Source organism: Schistocerca piceifrons, chromosome 2 (assembly GCF_021461385.2).
Source record: "Schistocerca piceifrons isolate TAMUIC-IGC-003096 chromosome 2, iqSchPice1.1, whole genome shotgun sequence".
Lineage (NCBI taxonomy): Eukaryota > Metazoa > Arthropoda > Insecta > Orthoptera > Acrididae > Schistocerca > Schistocerca piceifrons.
In genome coordinates, this window is record NC_060139.1 from 528,777,012 (window position 1) to 528,790,336 (window position 13,325).

At 41.0% G+C, this 13,325-nt stretch overlaps 1 protein-coding gene across 1 annotated transcript; it reads left to right on the plus strand.

Moving 5' to 3' along the window:
• Positions 1-618: 618 nt before the first annotated feature.
• Positions 619-8,535, plus strand: LOC124777332. Its single transcript, XM_047252693.1, has 3 exons — positions 619-756; positions 5,422-5,646; positions 8,110-8,535. Exons 1-3 carry the CDS (start codon positions 729-731, stop codon positions 8,169-8,171), a joined length of 315 nt encoding a protein of 104 aa, XP_047108649.1. The 5' UTR covers positions 619-728; the 3' UTR covers positions 8,172-8,535.
• Positions 8,536-13,325: the final 4,790 nt, after the last annotated feature.

Sequence of the window (13,325 nt, forward strand, 5' to 3'; positions counted from 1 at the left end):
GATTTTTTAAGGAGGGGAATTTTACGTGCCCATAGGATATAGTGCTCCCACATTTAATCTCCTGCATAAGTATGTGTATAACTTGGCATAACAATCTGTAACTTAAAAATTAACCAGATATTTCAAATATATTTAATGTATTATACAGGACTTAAAGGTGTACATCTCGAAAAAATTACAAATGCTGCTTTATTGAGAAAAAAATTATTCCTTTCCAGCATGTGCCTAAATTGAGTTGTACTAATGTTAATAAGTATTATCAGCAATTTCTAGAAAATCGCTTCTGTAGAAATTTGTCTTCTAATTGCGGATTTGACAAGTACTGCCCCTAAGGCGTGTGTGAAAATATCAACTCAATTGTGTTGCTGAGCCTTGGCAGTTAATTTCCCTGGACACCTGTCTTTTCGTTCCCTCGCCTCTACTACAATAACACACAACGCAAAAAAAAAAGGAAGGGAAGAAAAAAGCAAATTATACGACCCAGTATGGTAACCAGTTTTACTGAATGCTGTAGTTGTAATGCTGATAATACGTATGACGCAGCGAACGGTCACAGATCCTTTCAAGTACAAGGAAAGTCAATCTGCTGCTAGTTGCTGCAACCAGAGTTCACGGAACGGAAAATCAGGAGGGAACTTAACGATAACATTCGATGACGCCATTGGGTGTCTAAAGATATATAATTGGAAATATAACGCAGAGAGCGGTAGTAGTTTTTGTCGAGTACAATGAAGGCTGCTTTGTTGCTTGTTGCTGGTAAGTATTGGTAGAATTTATTATCTTTCATTCACGATAAACCTATTTTTCTTAACTCCAATCTACATTATTTCTCATGTATTGGTCCGTGTGAAATGCTATATCCATGTATTGAAAGATGGTTGTATAGCGGAAAGAAAAATAAAGCATCCAGTAGACTTTAAAACGCATATCTTATTCGAATGAGAACTTTTTAATCTTCGCTACTGTGGAGCTTATCTCGTCTACTGTAAGCTGTTTGCTATATCGAATCATCAGCAGAGTGCATTAAGCAACTGAGTAAAGCACTTAGACCACATTACATTCTTGTATCATAAGAAAATACTCACATATACTCTCCTGTGTATAAAACTCTTGCACAATAAGTGCTTCACGATGGAATTTAGACAGTTACAACCCGATCGTTATTGCACGAGTATTTTCCGTGTACAACCACCTTTTAAATTAAAAAAAAGAAGAAAAAAAAAGAAAGGCAACGAACGGCTGTCTTACTGTAGAAAGCCGTAATTATGTATGACAAAGTTGTATGAATGAATTTAGAAATCAGAATAAAAGGTTTTTCATCTCCAGAACGATTGAAAGCTGCTTCTGGTAAATAGCTAATTACACTTAATTCACGCAAACACTGGACAACGAAGGTCACGCCTGAGCTTAGATGTAAAAGAAGAAGCGTTAAATGAACTCCAAAGACGGAAGATCTGTGATGAAATATTTTTAATAAACATTTTAATTGTGACTAGCAACACTTCATAGATACGATATTGCGTCGCGCAATTCACGATAATGCTGCCTCTTTGAAAACATCTTTAGTCGTAACAGAAAGTAATTAATTCCTTATCTGATTCTATTCGAGTAGTGCCGTAGAAACTATCCTTTAAGGCTACAACCTATTGCCAGTAGTAATTTTATGAAGAGATATGTCATTTACAGAACACAACATAAGATCATAAAATTACTTTGGCTACAAGACAGCCAGTATACTTTTGTCACTCAAGCATGTATTGCTCTTCTATCACATTTCGTTTCAACTGATTGTCTTCGTTACCATAGCAGTGCTGCACCACATGAAGAACCATAGTTGCTACAGCTTTCTATTACAATGACTACTTGATTGAAAATGAGTTGTCAATTAAACGGTTCCTTTTTCTTTTACCTATATTTTTCCATTATGGTTTTCTTGGAAGTTATGATGAGAGGATAGGACTACGTTGATGGTTTGACTAAACCAATGTTATGTTCCAAGAAAGCTCCTATTGTACTGGCTTGCGTATAACACAACTATAAAATTACTGGATGGATCTTACTTTGCGGTGAGTTGCTAGCGGTACGATATAATGCTTTTTATGAAATTCAATATAGACAGTAGTCTCTTTTTGATAGCGACCAACTTGAATAAACCTGGGCCACACTGATTTTTAATTAACTCCAAAAACCTTCTTGCTACCACGTACTACGCACATACACGTGTGCTCCCTCACTTATACCTTACCTTTCGGTATTCTCGTACGTTGTCCACTAAATGACAATTCGGAACTGTATCGAATATTGTTCGGAATATTTCAAGGAACGAGGCTTCGATGTCGGCGACATACTGTGATTCCTAGTTGATGAGTACCACAAGACTTCTGTTTGCTGAATCAGTTTGGTTTCTTATGGAGGACAATTCCGTCTTCCGGGGTTCATTTATTCTGCAACGACAACGAGTTAAGCATTAAATCATGTGTTCTTTTTTCGAGTCGCTTGGAATGCTTTGCCTCTCTTTCGACTTACGATTTACTTCTGCTGGATCGGCAGAAAGTTGTGTATAGGGCCTTAAAGAGATCTTCTCAGATCCAGATACATTTCCACTATTGAGCGGTTTTAGTTTCTATTCCTCGATCAGTTACGTCCATGTCGAATAGATGGGTCTTATGAGACAAATCAGCGAAATCTCCTTGTGTGGTGAAATAGTTTCGGAAAAGCGAAATCAGTAATCCTGCCTTATCGCCGTGATTTGTTGCGAGGGTTCCAGTACGGTCAAAGAGTGACTTAATAAGTGTAGTAGATGTATATATTGGACCAATACATGTTAAGATTTTTGGTCAGATCGGCTAGTGATTGTTTAATTTAAATCTCATGGCTGCTTTCAGGTTTTGCTTTTAACAAGGCTCCGAAGTCCTCTAAACTTGTACTGAAGCTCTTAATGTTTTGACAGAAACTTACTAACGTATCACTCGAACTGTGACGGTCTTTGCATTTCTCTGAAACCTTACTCCGCACATACAGGTCTAAGATGCCGTTTGCAAATACTCGTGGAGTTGACCATTTCGTGTTTCTCACCCTCGTCACTAAAGGAGCTGGATATTCGATCTTGACAGCTGAAATACACTACAGTTCAATTCCTGATATTTCTTCTGAGGGGGAATTCTTTCCTATATCCAGTAACATTCTATTGACACCAATAGCCGTTGAATTAGTAACAGCCCTATGATCACTGACCTTCTCGTTCATAATAACTGATTCGCGAACTATAAGTCTGTTCCATTTAAGAGATTTCCCTAATAGTCACTTCTGTAAGTAAAATGCTGGAGATACTTGTCAGATATGAAGTGAAATGAGCATATGGCATTTGTGATAAAAATTGCCAAGAACAGTCTCATACAAATCCTGCCTGTGACACCAGTTTTAATCGAATGGCTCTATCATTTAATAGCTATATGTATTTTGAGAGTTAGTGACTGGTGTTGCAATCCTTCTACACTTGAGAAATAAAGAAGCATGTCGCTAAAATGTGATACGTACTGGAATGCGCACGCAACACCTCTTGTAGCAATGGTGAAAAGAGTACTCCAGCTTTATTTATGCAACAAAAAAGTTACTGCACCAGTTACATTTTTCTGACTTAGGACAATAGTTTTCGCAAATTTTATTTCACCTTAGAGTGCTGTTGGAAGCAACATAAGTTTTAGATCATTTGCCTGCGTGTGTGTTATTCAATGATTTTTCCCATGCGATCGTCTCTTTATGTAATTCTAAGAGGATACTACCGATCCGACAGAGAGAGGATACCTTAGTCTTCTTGGTAGATGCCATCGTGCCGAAGAACATTAAACTGTACAGAGGGGTGGACACGGTCCCCAAGCACAAACGCAAACTATTTTAGATTAATTATGCCTTCCATTATCAAGAATAACCGACACGAATACATTCCTCAGACCATAACGCCTCTCACTGAATGCAGGTTGTTTGCCCTGAGATGTTTTACGCCGTACACGCCGCCCGACTTATACCCGATCGAGCATAAAACGTCTTTCGCCTAAAACTATGGCTCAAAGCAGGTCCGGTTCAGGTATTGGAGTGAAAATTGAACCCTTCGTCGCCGGTGAACAGCAGTCGACGTGAGCGTACGAATGTGGCACCTGCTGTGGACAGCGGTAAATAGGAACTTTTGTTGGATGGTTGTTAGGCAGACATTGTTGGTAGTCCTTTTGGTTCATCTGGGGCGTCTTTCCCTCAACTGTTGCATGCCTTTTCATCCGTACACATCTCCGCACCTGTCTTTCGCTCCTGTCATCTATGGCCCATTCTGCCCCACTGGTCATGGTGTCAGTTATCGATAGTGCAATTTTACCAGGCACAGTTCACTTTAAGCAGGGTGACACTTGAACAGCTTACAAACTGAGACGTGCATCCACTCTTGCCCCGAAAGGCAATAATCATACCCTTTTGGACGTCAGATAAATAGCTTCGTTTCCGCATTATGACACCGACTTCACTGTCCCCCGCGGCTCCCTGATGATCTTTATGTAGCCTCCACTGTCAATGCTGCGCCCTACCTTCATTGAGTTGTTATCTGGCGCTGATGTCGAACAAAGGCGGTGGTCACATTACTGTGAGGGAACCGTGTATATACTAGTATCTTGGACTTAATGTAGATAGTGAAAGGACTCTGATGTCTCCCATCGTACAATATGCGGAACATCACAAGAAGTTATGTGAGACATTCCATTCAAGGCTGTCACGTCTTTGCCTCTAAATTTAGTTTGAATGTAAAAGAAAAACAAACAAATACTAATCATCTCCATCACGGGATTTCAGAGGACGAACAGGGACAATATTTTAATAGGGTACGTTCATTATCTTGATGAGGAGCAAAAGACTTTACAGAGCCATCCACTTGGAGATATGTGTGCTTTTCAGCGAAACCCCAGCTACATGATCGTAGCGAGGAAGGCTTCCAGCTCTGTAATACTTTTTATTCTTTACGACTAAGGGTAGAGCGGGCTGTTTGATGTCAAAACCAATGAAGAATCTAACTTTATCAGCCAAATATCTTGCTAGCTTTTAGTGTGGCAGAGCGTTACTAAAAAGGCAAACCTTCCCAAACATAATTAAGGAAAGAAATATTATTGTCAATTTAATTGTGTGATAATATCAGACAAACAAGAACTTAAAAAACCACTGTATTTGTTTATTGGAACACGAAATTAATTAGGAGAGTTTGTCCGACGTGAGCATATCGTGCATGTCGCTGTTGATTCGTTTTTTTTTATGTTCTGGGACGAGTGGACTGTTCAAATAACACCAATGTAGCATACAGTAGTGTTGCATTGCTAAGTGGGAGAGTTCCACTAGCAGCCATTAGACGAAATGGCGATCTGTAATTACGTTCACTGACTTTTACAGCACTGGTAGCAGTGGCGGAGGTCCACGGACAACCAGAAGAGTCGACCACCGCCAACATCGGGAATGAGAATCTAAGCTCCGGAAATATCACGGCTGAGAATAGATTTCTGGGAAGGTCGTCCTACACGGAAGATGATGATACCATTTGTGTCGCAGCAGACAACAGGTTCTACTTGTATGCTAATTCGTTGAAGCTGTATTCTTGCTACAACCAACTACCGAAAGGTAAGTTACTTTGAACAAAACTGTTTTCTGTTCAAAATTGACAAGATAAAACCAGTTTGTTCAGCATAAAAATTCGCGTAGGGTTCCACAGCGAAAGTGAAAATATGAGTGAAATCAAATCATCAATGAACAGTGGCTACCCTTGCCTCGCCGAAATGACGAAATTCCAACTTTTCATGTTTCTTCACCAAAACCATTCAGAGCAATTTGCTGCGCATATTTAGTCCACCTTTTAAAATAATTTTCTTTCCCCTTAAAACATCTTGTTGGCATTAAATTGGGGCACAGACTCATTCACTGAATTAGTGACACATCAACAATGTAATGTCGGAGCGAAATATAATCTACTTATAGACTATCACACACCGTACTACAATCAACCGTATAACCATCGAAAAAAATGTCCCAAATTTCAGGAATTTATAAATAGCAGCATGCCTCACATTTTAATCAGGAGTCACTGAAGGTTGAATAAAGAACCTGATAAAAGCACGTTACTTAGGCGTAGTACCAGTTAAGATATCCATTGAGTTAGAAGTTCTGCCTGCACGCGTGTTGGTTAGCACGAGAGTACATGAAAGTTAAATAATGAATCTTTAGATGGACATGTCTACAAAACAAGAGGTAAAATCTACATGTATAGTAAGTTTGTTACTACACAAACACGACATTCTCTAGCTAGTCTTTTCGTGGCCACTGTTGTAAGCAGGCTGATACATTGCAGTCACAAAGAACAGTAGCTAAGGAAAACGCACCTTCTATCGGAGCTTTCAGAAGAGCTGAGCTTATACTGTGAAATTGCTCATCGTGTTCTAGCAAAATATCACGATTAAAACTCACCATGAGCCGACCGAAATGCTCCAGCCTTAGGCGCCATAATATTGGGGACGATTATTAAACAGAAGGTTGCCTCGCATCTCGCACAAAGCTGAAGTCCATAACTTCACAGAGATCGTGCAGAGTATCATGGGCGCAGTTTCAAGAGAATAATTCTTCAAACTCTAACAAAATGTGAATCTTCTAGAGTTGGGGAAAATGAAAGGTCTCACTACTACAAACTTTTGGTCTGTCTCAAAACAATTAACATTTTGGTGATCTTGCGCTCTCCAAACTTGGCATTCTGAGTGATGGAGAAAGATACCTGAGTCATTCAGTGTTTCTACAGGGTGATTGGGTCGTTTAGCATCCGCAGTTCTGATTTTGACGACGGTTCTGACAGCGCGGCGCAATTGTAAATTCTTTGTGATTGCGTTTATCTGTTGTCTATTCAAGTCTAATAATTGAATTTATGTCAGCGATGGGTCTCTACCTGTGTCCTTTGATGTTCGTGACTATTAAGTATCGTGAAGGCTAAGTCCCATCACAAAATTAGCAATCAACTATCCCGTTATCTGTCTAAACGGTAAAGATGATTTTACTTCACTCCGACTTCTGACTAATACTTCCAACCGTAAAACTTTTAAACTTCACATCGTCTTTAAAACAACCTAGGAGCGCTTAGCATCCGTACTACTATTGCAAGAGTACAAGAGAGAAATGACGTTACATTATAGTCACCGCAAACTTACAGCTCGATAGGGCTACACCCCTCTTCTAGGAAAAATGTTATGTTTGGTCAGTTTATGATCTGGGCTTTAACCTCAGTAAATAATAATTTCTTGAATCCTTTCTGTTCCGTATCATATGGTATTCTCTCAATGAGTCCTTTCTTTATGATAAGCATTAGTGTTTACATAACATTCTTGTTAATTAAACTGTCAAGAGTGTAAATTTTGTTGTCAGTAGCTGTAATCACTGTCAAGATGACTGATTTTTCCATTTCCTTTTGCAACAAAAGGGGGTTCGTTATAGGTTGGGCGAACGTTCAGACGGCGGAATACCGTTCCTGACCTGTACACGAAGGACAGAGTAAACGCATTTCATCCAGTCACGTTGGATCGTTCTACTGTTAAGATGGTCTCACGTACGACAAAGTTTTACGGTTACTGGGGACCAGCGATGCTGGCCATTTCCAAATCACACACTCAGGGATTGCCAGATCAGTTCTCAGCAAATGAAACCGAGGTCCCTCAGGTTATCGTCATTTGCCTCGTCGCAGGATACACGTGTTGCTCACTGAATGCTTCGCACGCCAGGAGCATTACCCTCCTAGAGGAACTTGGTTCTAGTGACACCCTTAAACTTTCGAAATACGCTATAAGTCAGGTTTATTCGCGTCGTCAATCTTCCAACTGTCTGCTATAGTACCAGTAAGGATAGGAACCCTGTAACGTAGCACACTGTGTGACCCCAAATTATCTCTGATACACGACCATAACATAATCTTGTCACAATGCTGACAGTGAAATTCGCGCTATGTAAAAAAGGTGAAGGCTTAGCGTTGTCTTATCACTAGTAAAATTAAACTGCTATGTTATTTTTGTACTTCCTATCTTTAGCAAAGCGCATTTCTCTTCGTTGCAGTTTACGTGGTGAAACCAAAGAGTCAGTGTAAACCATACCTGTCAGATTGTCCCAGGAACTAGGAGTATTGCCAGTTCGTTGCCTCAGCTTGAATCGTCTGCGAGGGAGTGGAGACTAAATGGCTGACCTGCTGACTGAAGACATCTGCTGTTTCCAGACGAGCCAAGAAACTGCAAGAGTGTCAGAAGTTGACACATTTATTTAAACATAAACAATGGAATCTACACATCCTATTCTGTGTCAGTTTCTGATTACTTCACGACATGCAGTAAATATCATTACTGTAAAGATTAGTATTAAAAACATTGCGTTTGTATTCTTTTTATGTTTCTGTTGTTTCCCAAACAGTTGTATGCCGACGCAAGAAAAGTGTAGTTTCATGACGTCAACTGTTACATTAAACGATAGAAGATATTTCTCTACCTACAGGTTCACGTAATTACTGACAAACTACGGCTTGTTATTAATAACATCAAATGCATTTCATCCGTTATCCACGCTGACCTCCTAAATTCCCAGTATCCAAATCCAACCTTAACACACTGACTGCCACGAGGACACCGGCGGCCACAGCAAAGACATACGATTGACGCCTCGGCTGGACCTTACGTGGCATGGGAAAATCGTGAAACATTTCTAATCCAGAGGAAATGGTGTCATATCTCACGGTTCTATATAAATTTATTGCAAGCTATTTGAAATATCACGACAAGATGCGTGTTCGCATTATCGAAGTAGTAAAACTGACCGTCTACCGTCTCAATTACTAGATCTTGTCGACTGAAGAGTAAGTAAAGGTGCGTACCGAAAAGTAATGCCTCCGAATTTTTATATGTGAAAACTTATAAAGCTTTTTAAATAAAATAAACTTTATTAACACTTTACATTCTTATTCTTCCTGTCACTATGTTTATCCAAACAAGAGAACAGTTTCTTGATACCTTCACTGTTGAATGTTTGACTTTGTTCAAGGGGCCACAACATTAATTCTACTTGCACAGCTTCATCACTATCAAAGTGAAACCCTCTAAAAGTTTTCATCGAGTTTTGGAAAAAGATGACGGGTGGATGGGGCATAGTCGGGGTGTATGGAAGATGATCTGTGACCTCGTATACAATGTGTCGGTTTGTTATACCTGTCGCAGCGCTTGTACATGCTCTGTCGTTGCCACGGTAAAGGAAAGGTAGCTCCATCTGTGCAAGAACTCTTCGAATTCGTCTTTTCAGTCTCTTGAAGGAATACAACAAGCAGTATCTCGAGCTCTGTCACAGTTACGCAACACACCGCCATGTCACATGCTACAGTACGTAGCCCTCGATCGGCAGAGGGTTGCAATTGCGTTATGGAATCGTGAAAGTCGACCGAGTAATATGCACGACGCGTAATAGGGTAACATGCATTGTTAACATGATGAAAAACTCGGAGGCATACTTCCCGTCTTATCAATACTTTCTTTCATTTTTCCTTCGGTAACATCAGATATCCAAGGAAAAAAGCATGGTGCAAAGCGAATGCTACAAAATAGTGTTATATCAAGCAACAGAAAGATAAATAGAGACAGGTAAGCAAATCGTTATCAGTTAGATTAAGGAAACCATACATTAATCATAATTTATTCTTTTCAGTACTAAAACTAAATGTAAATCCCAAATGGCCACAAAACACATAATTTGCTTGGTAGGAGTAGCCAACAGCGCACACGTTTAAGAAAAATTGCCGCACGTCACGGTAGGCATTTGATTGCTCATCCCAGTTCAAGATAAAAGCGTATCTACGTAACCTTAGTCCGACTCACTGGTTAACAGAAATGCGATTCAGAAAATGAGGCTCTGGTAATGCTGTTACTGCATGCAGCGGGGCTAAGAACAAGTAGCACTAATTCTGGGCTGAGGTGGAGCTCTCCCATTAGCTCGGTTAGATGAGAAAATGCCGTGGAAATCGAAGACTCAGACTCAATGATGTCCAAGTTGAGTTTGCTCCAAACGTTCTTTTTCAGTTAAAGCATCAAAGAGTATCCAGTTGAAATCTCCAATTGTAGTATGTTATCTTTTTCTATCTCTCTTTATTTAAACATTAAGACATAACATAAACTTCTTACATATAAAACGTCTGTTTTACTCTGTCCATGAGTTAATTAAAAACAGTTGAAAATAATAGTGCACACAATAACAGCGTCGGTATCTAATGAGGTAAAAAAGACGCAACACGTAGGGGACACTAAATTGCACATTACGTTACACATTATAATTCCAATCTAGACACCCATCGCCCAGGCGTATATTCACAGTTCTGGTACGTAGACACACGAACAAACTTCACTTTAGGAAAGGCGTTCAACTACCTTCCATTTGGAATGACAACGCAACTAGCTGTATCATACGTTGCTGGACCCCACACAACCCGCCTGCATAAACTTTTGTTAATTTTGCCTCCCCCCTCCCCTCAACCACACACACACACACATAGATAATTAGACTCTAGTGGATTGCCGTCTTGGGATTCTGGACTCCAGAACATCGAAAATCCATGACTGATTCAATTCCCTGGATGTGCTTCTATTCCAAAGTGTGGCAATGTACCTTCGTTCCGAAACCTAATGTGTAACTGAACACAAAGAGAAACTTTTAAAATGCATTGTGGAATGTATTGCAAAGGAACTAATTACGCAAGGTACATGCAAATTGTCCAGCGATAGGTAAGGGATCAAAAGTACTTCTTTGACCATTCTAGCCTGTTGATTTATGTTGCTGCGTCAGGAACACAAGCCATGTGCAGGCGTGGTTTTGGGGTAACTTTTCTAAATTTCATGCAGCAATTGCTGGAAGGTAGTAGATAAGGAACAGAATGTCATATCGGATGGCTTTCGCGGGTGACGTTGATATTTAGCAAGCTGCTCTAGGACGCATGTATACGACGTTGCACTTGGGAGGGAATGCAAGGCAAGACGAACACTGTATACAAGTGTGACGAAATCAGGGCAGCACAGGGAACTGCCCTGCGGGGGATAACCGATACATTGTAGATCGAAGCGCACCTAATGAACAGTGTGTAGGGACCAAAGAGGGCTGAGGGAACCAGAAGTTGTAAAAATCAAAGAGCAGTCCACTTGTCTCTTCCAGAGGAAATACGTCACGGGTCTAACCTGCAGGCTCAAATGGGTGGTAGTTGTACCGCCACTATGTCCATGTTTAGAATCCGAGTCAATAACGATTGTTTAAATTGCACGCGAACCTCGAGGACATTGTGGTGATGACTCTCGGCGGCCAACGGGCCCGCTGAAACTACTGCCAACCTCTGCTGCATAGACGCGCAGTATCTGTGGCGGGGAGGGGCCGCACCTTGGAGGTGCACCGGCACGAGGAACGAGATCGCCGCTACCCTCCGCTCTGTGGGTGACATCGTCCGGCGGACTGCAAGCTGCCATTCGCTGGGGCGGGTCGGGGGCACCAACTAGCGACCTCCCGGGTGAAGAGCAATCTGCGGTCTCTCACGAATATGCCCTGGCTGCTAAGGCTTACTACAACGATGACGGCCAGTTATTTTGGCGCTGTACGTGGGGTTCAAAATTTGTGCTTGAGGGCGCAGCCAGACACGTCCCAGGCTACCTACGCAGATACACGCAGGTTAATGTATCGCGGCGACCCCTTAGCCGTCACGAGAGTAGGAGCGCTACTTATGCAACGCTGGGTGGCTGGACGCCGATGCAGCAAAACGCCATCACTGCGATCAGTGGGAGGCCTGCTGTTTAAATTCTATGCATTAAAGTCAATGAAACACTTTCCGGTTTTTCTCTGCATTCTTATGCGTAAGTCACCCCTCTCTACCAAGCCGTACCTCTGTGTCGTTCCGACAACCCCTGAGCGCTACAGGACGGTTGTGAAATGTCATGTTCACATGCAGGTTGTGTTCCAATCAATAATGATTGTTGTGAGTTGAAAATAACTTCACAAGTGAAGCTAGATTCGTCAGTCCATCCCGCGTTACTTTTAAAACGGCCTATATCTTTCAAATGGTGCAGAATCCATTCAAATAACTATACTCTTCCATTTCGGTCTTCTGGCCACTGGTGCTGAATTAGCTTGTTATGATACAGAAACAGGTCATTGTGCATGACTTCAAAAACCAGTTTTTCACATATCTGGAACTACTTTTGGTGATGTAGTAGAATGGTTTCAAGAATTGCGTTATCTGTAGGAGTAGTTTTCGTCCTTGGAAGGCCACTGTGCATTACTTGTATATGAAGGTTACCCGTTTCCCAGAAGACTGTGCTTCAGGTGACGAAAACCATTCTCTTCAAGATGAAGTCTTCTGTGGTACTGTGTAGCATATCCACGAGCAACAGCAGCCTATTGATCGGAAACTCTCAGCAACAAAAACATATTACGATATTTATCTTTTGTGGCTTTCATCGGGAAGCTGCCCTACGTAAACTCCACAGGAGCAGTCATGGTTGCCCACTAAGCAGTCAGTAGACACATAAATGCAGGTTAATTTATCCCTCTCTAATGCCATAGGCCACTATCATTTTGTAGGTCATTGTCTTGTGTTCATATAATGCCCAACTTACAAACTACGAGAGCTGGGAAAGGGAATCCAAAAAACGTAAATGAAACCTTAACAAGATTTGAACAACGGCTCTATGGGGGTGTAGGTTTGATGTTTCACCAGACCACTCAGTCACCTGCAAGGCCTGGCACGGTTATGTGGGATGACACACAGTCCTCTTTACATTCCGATGCCCCACACGACGTGACAGTGTTGATAGCTCCTCGTTTTCACCAACTAAGTGCTTTCTAAACGGACACGATCTTGACAGATAAATTTTTGATTGGATTCTGATTAAAGATTCGCCTGCTGGTATTTATTCGTCACCCTGTATGCTGATTAAGAAAGTTAGCCAACAAGAGTATGTAATAACAATTACTGAAACTACAATCGGCTACAAAACAAGAGTGTTGCTCAGTGGGAGTTTTTGTTGTTTACGTCACAGTATGAAGGAGCTCTCCAAGCCTCTTTAGGTCTCAGAGTGAGTCGTTTTAACTGATCCCTTTATCCACTCAAGCTCAGACCACTATTTTCTGTTCTCCGACGTTCTGTTCAGTGCCTTCTTAACAGTTATGTGGTGTAGGAATCTAATCTTCGGCATTATTCTGTTGCACCTCATTTTAAAGATTAGTGTTACTTGCTTGTCTAAACAGTTTATTGTCCATGTTTC

What these genes read in the sequence shown, in the direction of transcription:
- LOC124777332 (XM_047252693.1), top strand. Translation starts at nt 729, where the DNA reads ATGAAGGCTGCTTTGTTGCTTGTTGCTG. An exon ending in TGCTTTGTTGCTTGTTGCTG is followed by an intron (nt 757 to 5,421) that starts GTAAGTATTGGT and finishes TGACTTTTACAG; the next exon opens with CACTGGTAGCAGTGGCGGAG. An exon ending in CTACAACCAACTACCGAAAG is followed by an intron (nt 5,647 to 8,109) that starts GTAAGTTACTTT and finishes TCTTCGTTGCAG; the next exon opens with TTTACGTGGTGAAACCAAAG.